The following is a 10,578-nucleotide window of genomic DNA, read 5'->3' as shown; positions in this document are numbered from 1 at the left end:
TTTTTTTTTTTTTTTTTTGTTTCTCTTTTTTTCCCCCCCAAATAACTTTTTAAAGTTGTCTATGTCTTTAAAGATTAATTTTCATTGGCTGGTATAACTTATAAAATGCTTCAAGTTTTTCAACTGGATGTATTTATTCTCTTTACACTAAATGTGGTAGTTTTGCTAAGCAGAAGGATATCTTTTTTTTTTTTATCTATGTACATTCATCTAAGCCAGTGATTCTCAATCAGGGTGTTACTATGAGACACTTTTAAGTGGCTGCAGCCCTCCCTGCAGCCAGGTGGAATTGTCCTGAGTGCTTCTTTTCCCTTTTTGGGGACTTCTTTCATGAGAGGAGTGAGCTTGCATCCTTCTGAGGACCATAAAAAATATAAAAGCAGGGAAGGAAGGCTTTCTATTCAGAAGGAAAAAAGAAAGGGAGCTCAACACTTCCATCTGTGACATCAAGTTCAGTTGGTAACCTTGGATTCTAATCTCATCCCAGCCCTGCAAGATTGGATTTTGAATCTTGAGATGATGTATTAGTAACAGTTTCACTCCACCTAAAATCTTCAGTCATGCCTTTTTGGTCTTCATCAGATGTTTCATTTTCTGGAGAACTGGGTCAACTAAAGGAGATTTTACTTGGCAAACAAAGAGAGATTTCTTAATATTCAGCTTTTGCCTGCCCTCAACATAGAAGTCAAAGAAAACCTCAACATCTGTGTAGAGGGTAGCAAAGATAGAGAAATAACTGATCCACAATGGTAAAAGTGTACATTAGAATGTTTTTCTAGACTATGAATGCAGGCAGTTTGCATCAGATGACAACGAGGAACATATTGCATCTTCACTTTCTTCCACCTCACATCCTGGGTTCTGTCAGTTTGTCAGATATAGAAAGTTTTTGTCCCTTTTGATATCCAAAACATCTGGTATAAAATATGCTTGTCTAGAGCAATGATTTTTTTCAATCAGGCGCCTTCAGTTTTTCATGGGTGCCACAGGGTACCACACAGTGTTACCACTGTTAGGTGAGCAAATCGCATGATAAACCAGGAGATTTCAAATAGGAATTCATACTGTTAACAACATTCTTCTCTGTTATGGTCTTTTTTTGTTCTTTGCAACAGAAGAATTGTTCTATTTTTTTTCTTCTCTTTTGTAGTCAAAAGGTGAGTGAAAAGTCAGAGCCAACATTTTTGAAGGGGTACCCAGGTCTAAAAAGGTTGTAACCCACTGCTCTAGCTTAAATTCTATCCTGTCAAATGGAAGGGATGGAGGATTTGCAGTAAATTGTGTCGACACAACAACTAGTAGTCTTTATACAAAGATATTTGTATCAAAATATTAATAGAATCCAAAATCCATTTAGATAGCCTTTGTTTCCTTTTAATAATGAGATCTCAATGTGGCTTTGACTGATTTTTATAATATGTCCTCTTCCCTCCCCTGACCTCAATGGCCTTCCCTTTTTTTTAATAACCCCCCACAATTAGTTTTATTACACTTTTTGGTAACTATTTCTGCATGTCACCATCTTTGGAACCAGCACATTCCCTTCCCCCTCCCCAAAGCATTTTTGGTACCAATTAAACTGCTTGAAGGATCAGGAAAATGCAGGTTATTATAGTGGGAATTCTCTGTCATTCAGACCTTTCAAGTCATTTCCAAAAGTAATAATGGACTTCTGTTTCAACCAGGTATTACACCTGTCAGTGTTAGTCTCTCTAAATCAGGTGCTAATTAACAAGAGGCTAGGTTATAGACTAGATATTCACAGTGACTCTGCCAGTGGACAGATCTTTCAGATCTTCTAAACTGTAGCATTTACTACAAGTAGGGTAAAGCAATATTGATTCAGAGGCTATCCAAGTAGATTTCAGATTATATTAAGATCTCAGTATAATTAGCTACTCTAGATCCCTTGGGTCAGATGGGGTCGTTTCACTTGGGCATAGGCAGTTTCTGCCTCTCTTGTGAAATAGACCCATAGGCCATATCCACATGAGCATAGATGTTTGGTTCCCTGGGGACAATTAGCAGCAGCTCACTTTGTGTCGCTGCTACTTGTCCCCAGGGAATATCTGTGCCACGTGCCCCTGGTGCATGGCAGTTTACCCTAGGTGCGGCAAAGGAGGCTGGGGCCAATGCTGGGCTGGCCCAAGCAACCTTACCTGGGGTCCTAGGAGTTTCCTGGGGCTGCAACAGCAATGATCCTACTGCTTGGAGCCTGGCTGGCTGGCCTGGCTCCAGTTTTGAGTGGTGTGTGCTTCCCCTTGTGCACCGCTCTGCTTTTTTTTTTTTTCTGTGTGGGATTTTTGACCCCTGGATATCCAGAGATCAAAAATACACCCCATGCTGCTCCCTTGCAGCGCAGAGAGCAGCTAAGCGTGCAATATGTGGCTCCACAGATGTCTGCGGCATCTCATACTGCAATCCATGCTTGACTGGACATGGCCATCATGGATATCTGCAAAGCAGCTATTTGAAGTTCAATTTGTACTTTGAAAATGACTCTCTAGTAGAAGTATGGAAATCTAATACCACTAGCACAATACTGCATCTCTTTTTGCACATGGTCACGGCTTGCTAGTTGAAGTGAAATACAAATGGGCAAGCACTTAAAGAATGAAAAGTTACAGTCTTTGTGGTAACTGGAGTTCTTTAAGGATGTATTGACCATATGTGTACCATAGCCCACTCTTTAGAGCTCATCAGAAATTCTCTTATGAACTGTTTTTTTGGTTTTGTTTTTTTTTGGTCACAAAATATTGAAGTGGAAATTTTCTTCAGGGTCATTTTACATTTTAAGAAGTGTAAAATTTACTATTTAAATAATAGACTTTGTCCACCTAGGAATAGCCAATAGACCCAAAATTTAAGGATAGTTACTTAAAGCATGCAAGACTGGGGTTCAAGTCCTTGCTCTAAATGAGGCAGAACAAAACTTGAATCTGTTTCCTGCATGGAAGTAACTGATGCCTGGGATCTTGGCTATTTTGGGTCAGGTGAGTGTCCCTCTTTCATTATAATAGTTCTTCCCAGGTACATAAAGTATAAGCAGTTTCAAGCCTTTTGTAAAAGCTTCTAAAAGTCTTGTGTTTGCCATCATGCAAAACAAGTTTTTTGGGGTGGTGTTGTTTTTTAAATATCACACCTCCAGGGGATAGGGAAACTTTACTTGCACGGGTCTTTTCATTAAACATATTTTGTGGTATGGTACGGAGGAGATGGGTCCATACTACCCTTTGTCGTCGGTACTGGGGGAACACCAAGCCCCTAAGTGCACATTTAACCTCACTTAACCTTATTGGCTGAAAGATTTCAGTCCCAAGCATCTGAGGGAGAATGAGCACCAAGAGTGTGTAATGCCTGCTGAACTACAGTTGCTGTAAGGTAGCTATTAAAGGATAACTGAAGCAGAAAGGCGAAGTAACTTGCCCAATATGCATGTTAAGGTAGTAGTAGAGGGGAGTTCAGAACTTCAGTCATCTTAAGTTCCAGGTTTGGGTTCATTCCTATCTACAAAAAGAAAAAGGAAATACTGTATTCATATTGCAGTTCAGAAATTAGACATTGTAATACATGTAACTATCACTTTTTACTTTTTGCAGAGAATTTGAAAGGCTTCCCACTTGTAAAAAGTCAGATCCACTATCTCCAATCAAAGATAATATCCAGCTCACTCCGGAAACAGAAGAAGAAATGTTCAATCAACTTGAACGAAGTCATGTTCAGAGATCAATTTTCCAGTGAACTGATGTCATTTGTCAGTGCCGTTCTGTTTGCGATACACTTTAATCACTGGCAAGATAAATTGACTTTTGGGCCTCGTATTGTTTTTCATACTGATAAATTTTGGACATAATCTGTATATATGTTTAGTCTAACTAGATTTTTTTTCATTTTTATAAAAACTGAAATGAAAGGTACAGATTATACTGACTGAAATAAAACCTTTTATATACTTGAATAAGTGAAAGTACTTCAGGATTTTTTCCTTATTCAGATGCAATATGAAATGTTTTGTCCAAAGCATTTTAAAAAATAATTTAAGGGAAGCTTTAACAATCCTTGGGATTTTATGCTGCAGTTCTCTGTTCAAATGTCAGAGCCAGTTCAGAGATGTCCCAAGACTCCAGGAGTTTGGTACACTGCTTCTGCCAGTCTGCAAAGTCTCTCCTCCAGCCATGTGAGCAGAGTGGCAATTTAGTTTCCCAAAAGTATTGGTGCCCTTGCACCATTGAAGTAATTTTGGGGCAGTAGCAGCTAAAAGACTTCTGCTGACTTGTAGTCACTTGACTCAGCCACTGCTGCTTCTCCTTGCAGAAAGGAGAAGACCCATAGATGAATACTGTATCTGTGAAGAGAGTTTCAGAAATTTCAGGAGCTTTACCACAGTTTTCTGTAGTAAAGATCCCTTGGGAAATATAGACAAATATGTCTTATCAACATGTCTGTAGACACAAGTCTTATCCCCCATCATACCACACATGAACATTTACTTAGCCAGGAAAGCACGTTAGCATTTGGTGCTTGCAATGGACATGCCTACACTGCCTTTTTAACATGCTCTTAGGGTTGCCACTAAAAAATAAGACCCTGCCCAACTGCGTCTGCTTCCTACATTTTAAAGGAACCAAGTTGGTGAGGATGCTCCCTCCCCTCATGATCTGTTTCTGGCTTGCTTGACAGCAGCAACAGGGGTACCCCCAAAGTGTCCGCAATGCCTCTGTTCTGGGTTTGGAACGTCTAGAATGGGAGAAGATAGGCGAGGCTTGTTTTTTCAGCAGCAGCCTGAAGAGTGCAGCAGAGGCAATGTAGATATCCAGAGTATCATTGGCTGAAAGGTACTTAATAAAGTCATCTAATCCAAATCCTTACTTCCTAACTAAACCATTCCAGTTAAGTGTTATCCTCTTGCAGTTATTTTTGGGCACAAATTCAAATATTCCCACAAATTTAAAGGCCTTGTCAATTAAAGCAGAAGGAGCCACCACCTCCACTCTCAAAAAGGTAATTGAAAGGAGACCACATTTTTTCACCAGGTGAGACTTCACATTTTCCACCTAATCAAGATCAGGTTGTGGATCCTTGATAAAGGTCTATCCTGTTATAATTATTTAGATAAAGTACATGTTTAGCAAATTTGTGGATGACACCTAAGTTGAGTGGAGTTGCAGATACTCCAAAAAGTAGGGCTAGGATCCAGAATGATCTGAATAGATTGGAGAAATTGTATGTAATCAGTCAGATGAGGTTCAGTAAGGGCAAGTAAAGTCTTGCACTTGGGACAGAAGAACTGCATTGCACAAATACTGAGCCCAGTTCTCTCTCCTGCCCAGGGCAGAGGGTCAGACTAGAAGATCTGCATGGTCCCTTCCGACCCTACGTCTATGAATACAGACTGGGGAATGAGTGGCTAGGCTGTAGTCCTGCATAGAAAGACCTGGGGATTACAGTAGAACAGAAGCTGTTCTACTGGATGCTTCAGTTTTGGCTACCATACAAAAGCCATTTGAAGCTTCTGTTTAAGAAGTGTTAAGCAATTACACCAAAGAAGTCCTTAAAAACTGCAGTTACCAGGTATCAATGAATATCAGATCTGGGTAGACTTACTTTGCATCTGCAAGAACTTACCTAACCAAAATAAATGGGTGATTAGCTTCCCCAAGTGCAAGAGCGGCAAGATTAGGAATATTATAGAAATGGTATCCCTCTTTTAGTCTATTTATTATCAGTGCTATCCACGTGCCCTCTCTCTCATGATTCAGTGTAGGGACTGGAAAAGCTTTATAATAGAGTTTTTCTTGGAAAATCAATGGGCCTAAGTGAGACTCTTCTGGTTAGAGCTATTACAGTGCTTAAATAAAATTAGGGTTGAAGACATTTTTCAATAAAGTATGTGATTTTGCATACTATGCTTTATTTGATTATTACCTACGCTTTCTTGCATGGGCTCCCAATTTCAGATTCTACTGCTTAAGAGCAGCAGATGTTCATGGTAAAGAAAAATCCAAATGACTGTTTGTTATTTGATTTCACCATTGATGCATATGCCATTCCTCCTTTAACCACATTAAACAGTACCCTTGTTATATTTTTTTCTGTCTTCACTTCTGCATAAGGAAACATTAAAAGTTTTCTTGTTTTTGTGTTTGTCCTACCATCTAGATCAATGGTTCTCAACTTTTTTAGACTTGAGGCACCCCTCCAAAAATACTAGCTCAGTTTCCACTAATTTTTTGACTACAGAAAAATAATAGAACATTTTTTCTGTTGCAGAGAACCCAGAATGGGTCAGATAATTTTTAACATTATTGACCTGGGGTGACGAGGAACAATGGTAATAAGCTGATGGAGAATAGGTTTAGGTTAGAGATCAGAAGGCAATATTTTACAGTTAGGGTGGTCAAAATCTGGAACCAACTTCCCAGGGAATTGGTCCTGGCCCCTACCTTGGGCAAATTCAAGAGGAGGTTGGATGATCACCTGTCTGGGGTCTTGTGAACCCAGCATTCATTCCTGCCTGTGGCAGGGGGTCAGGCTAGATGATCTGTTCAGGTCCCTCCTAACCCTAGCTACTATGAAACTATGATTCCTATTTGAAATCTCTGGTTTTATCGTGTGAATTACATGTTCATACTATGACAGAGAGCCTGGGGCGCTCTGCTTCTTTAAGGCTAGGGAGCAGTGCATGGCAGGCAGGGCACCGCAGTTGCAGGTCACTCTGGCAACAGGGCAATTAGGTGCAATCAGACAGGGGCCTGGCACCTGAGAAGGATACAGCCACACAGGGGCCAGGGGTCTAGTGCCCAAAACAGCTGAACTAGAGTTGATGCCTCAAAGCCAGGTCCAATACAGTGGACCTGGGCTAGAAGGCCTAGCTAAGAGTAAAGCGGCAGAGGTCAAGAAGGCCAAAGCCGCAACAGGAGAGAACAACATTATAATAACACCCATGAGGCTTGGGGTGTGGTATAGGGAAGGATTGGAGCTACACAATTATCCCCTAAGACTTCAGGTGTCCTGCAGCAGCACAGTCATAGAGAGGCCCAGCCAGGGGCCTGGCAACAGTGGAGACCAGTGGGGGTTCAGCTGGACTGGGGCCACATGAAGGCCCATGGGTAGACCCCCCCTATTATTATCTAATATAATAAAGGGCTTAGTCTGTCTGTCTGTGTGCCTGTCTGTCTGTAACACTTTTGGCCAACTGTGAATGCGCTGCTAAGAGGGCACACAGCAACTGGGTGCATGGGCCCAAGTTTGCCCTGCTGCCGGGTGAAGTTTGTGGTGGCGGCAAACACCCCAGCTGCCCAAGCAGTGGAGATTCCCCACACCTTCCTGCCTGAGGAGTCAGCAGCATCCTCACCTCAGTCTCCTCCTCCTCCCCCGAGCAGCAGGGCTATCCTCCACCTCCCTGCCCCGATGCCCCCCAGAACAGCTAGCAGGGATGGGGAGGGGAGGGCAGGCAGGCGGACATGAGCCAGGCAGACACAGAGCAGGGGGGAGAGGTGGTGCAGGGCGGCGTGGGGTCAGACGCAGAGTGGCAGAAGGGGGGAGATGGGCATAGGCAAATTAATGCATGGGCCATCTGGGCATGAGCTCAGAGGCCCCTACCAATTTGGAGCCTGTTGGTCCCATACACACGTATGCACGCACCCCCCTGCTGTGTGTCCTTGACCAAGCCAGGAGCTCTGCGGCTTCTTCCCTCAGCTGAGAGCAGCTCTGGCCTGGCCCTGGCAGCAGCCCTGGCCTGCCCGTGCCCAGCTGGGGCTGTGCCAGGCAAGGGCAGCAGCGCCCAGCCCTGTGGCTGCAGTGGAGCTGCACTGCAAGACCCTGCCCCCTCACCCCAGGCTGTGCAGGGCCAGGGCTGGGCAGAGCCAGGCCAGGGAGACACTTGGGGAGCCTGGGGTAGGGCCTGGGCCTGTGGGGTGTGGGGGGCTCTGGCTGTGGCTGGGCCCCAGGGGGCAAGCTGCCCTGGGAGCTGCCCCCACCCCTGGCCCAAGACAGCCCCAATCCCGCTGCCCCTAGCTCGTCCCAGCAGTGCCCCCCGCCTGGGGTAGCCTATGCTCTGCATCCACCCGGGCAACCCCATCTTGGCCCCGCCAGGCCCCCCATGGGCTGTGCCATGGTGCCCAGTGCTGCCCAGCCCCCAGCAGCTCCTCCTGTCCTGCTGCCCCCACTGCCCCACTCCGGGGAGCCATGGGGACAGCACCGAGCAGCAGGTGCCAGCCAGAACTAGCTGCTGCCCCCAGACTCCAGTACCCTTCCCTGGGGACTTGGCCAGGCTAGGCCGGCCACCCATAGCAGGCTGCTCAGTGCCCCAGGCTGGGTGGGCAGAGTGCCCGGGGGAAGGAGCCAGGAGGTAAGACTGGGGCCCCAAGTGCTGGGGCAGGAGCCACCCAGCTGCAACTTCCCTTCTGGGGCTGAGTATCTGCTGCCCCACTGTACACACACCTTCCCCAACACACGTGTGTACCAACCCCATGCACCTGCACCCACCTCTCAACCCACCCCACCCCAACACACGTGTGCGCCATCCCCATGCACCAGCACCCACCCCTGACACACACATGTGCATCACATCATGCACCCACACCCACTGCTGAACCTACCCCACACCTACCCCCCTGACACATGTGTGTGCCACCCCCATGCACCAACCCCCCTGACACACAGGTATGTGTTGCCACCTCTGTGCACCTGCATCCACCACTCAACCCCCCACACACACCCACCCTCCGACACACATGTCTGTGCCACCCCATGCACCCATAAGATGATGAACATCCAGGGCAGCAGGGCCGGCTCAGGTTTTGGTGCCAATCAGGGCCCTGCTTGCCACTCACTCCTCATCAGCAGGGGAGTGAAAGCTGCGGTTTTAATTTTGGCACCGTTTCTGTCTCCCCGCTGGTGGGCAGCAAGTAAGGGTTGTCGGGGCCCCTCAGGCAATCACCTGGGAATACTGAGGTGGCTCCAGCCATCCCAACCCTTCCCCCCAGCGCTACCCCTGCTGCAGCACTATGCTCTGCTGCCTTTCCTGGGAGCCTCGTGCTGAGGCAGCAGAGCAGAGTGCCTCAGCAGGGGTGGTGCTTGGGGTTGGGGGTGCTGTGGCCACCCCAACATTCACCCTAGCCCCCACATGGCTGCCGCTCCCAGCACAGCCACCACCCACCCCACTCCCAGCCCCCCTCTGAGAAGAGGCTGGTGGAGCCCCCAGCCTGCAGCAGCGGTCCGACCTGGCCCCACACACAGATCCGGGGGACATGTGCCCCTTATGCCCACCCAGGGTGCACGCAGGACCACTTAGGTGGCCCCCCCACCTGCCTTCAGTTCCCCACGTGCCCCAACTTCTTGCCCACTCCCTCCTTACTGTTGGGGTCTCAATCGTCCCCCCACACAGACTTACTGCATGGAGGCTGCTCCCCAAGCTGCCTGGCTGCATTCCTGGCCACCTTCATGGTGGCACGTGCAACACTCATTGGTGATATTATCAGCTACACTGGCCAAAAAAAGCTGATAACATTAATTTTCCTTTTATGTGTGCCGATACGATATGTGATCGATATATTGGTGCACCTCTAGATGGGCCCTCTGATTTTATTTGCCCAAGGCCACAACAAATCTTAATCTGCCTCTGAGCATAGAGCAGGGCTGGACGTGGAGCTGAGGGGGTGGGATGCAGTGCCAGACGCGGGGCTCCATCCCTGCCCATCCACCCCCTCCCCCCCTCATTCTTGATGGGCAATTTGCTAGTCAATAATATTACATCAAGGTACGGTGGTTGAGAAGGGAAGGTGCCCTAGGGTGGAGCAGGGCATGGTTGCAGAGCCACGAGGGGGCATCACAGCTGCCCCTGGAATCCCACATGTTAAACACACCTACGAATGTTAATGTTGTATGGCATCCTGAGAAACCCTTGGGGTGCTAGGTCCAAGATACTGAGGAGCCCTGGTTGAGAATCACTGCTTTAGATGCTACCCTAAGCCAGCCTTTTCTGACCAGCACAGTTTGCTTTATACTGTTAGTAGCCTAAATTTGACCATGTTATTCTAAATTACTCTGTTTTACTGTCCTGTTATACTCTTGCTTCAACAGGATGGGTTACAGGTGCCTTCAGCCTAACCCTGGCCATAGTTTGATAGTTAGGGTGCCTTCCTGAGAAATGGGGCATATAGGCTCAAACCCTTTCAGGTGGAGAAGGACCCAGAAGCCCCACTTCCTGGGTAAGTAATCTAACCCCTGGGTACATTGGTGATACATAGGAGGTGCATAAAGGTGCACATGCACCCCCTGAGATTAACGGTGCACTCCCTGAAAAAAGTGCTAGCAATGCTGCCAGCGACACCTGCAGGCAGTCACCACTCATCACCCCCCCCTTGCCACCGACACCACCAGTGACATCTGCAGGTGGTCCCTGATCGCTGTTGGCCGCTGTCACCACTGCTGGTGGCATCTGTGGGTGGTCACTGACCACTCCCCCCACTACCACCAAAAATGCCACGGCCACCGGAGGGAGCTCACTGCTGTCACACCCCCACCACCAACACTGCCGCTGCCGCCTGCAGCAGTTGCCGTGCCGCCCCCCCCCCC

General features: G+C 47.2%; 1 protein-coding gene across 1 annotated transcript in view; it reads left to right on the top strand.

Annotated features, from left to right (window-relative positions):
• EXO1 (exonuclease 1) overlaps window positions 1-3,961 on the top strand; it is a 41,145-nt gene extending 37,184 nt beyond the window's left edge. The window contains exon 13 of the mRNA XM_019527626.1: window positions 3,600-3,961. Coding sequence (XP_019383171.1) covers window positions 3,600-3,741 — 142 coding nt within the window. The 3' untranslated portion in view covers window positions 3,742-3,961. The remainder of the gene's footprint in view (window positions 1-3,599) is intronic.
• Window positions 3,962-10,578: the final 6,617 nt, after the last annotated feature.

This window comes from Gavialis gangeticus, unplaced genomic scaffold (genome assembly GCF_001723915.1).
Source record: "Gavialis gangeticus isolate Ggan-Ray unplaced genomic scaffold, GavGan_comp1, whole genome shotgun sequence".
Taxonomy (NCBI): Eukaryota; Metazoa; Chordata; order Crocodylia; family Gavialidae; genus Gavialis; species Gavialis gangeticus.
The sequence above is the reverse complement of the archived record's forward strand: the minus strand, read 5'-3'. Positions and strand labels throughout refer to the sequence as shown.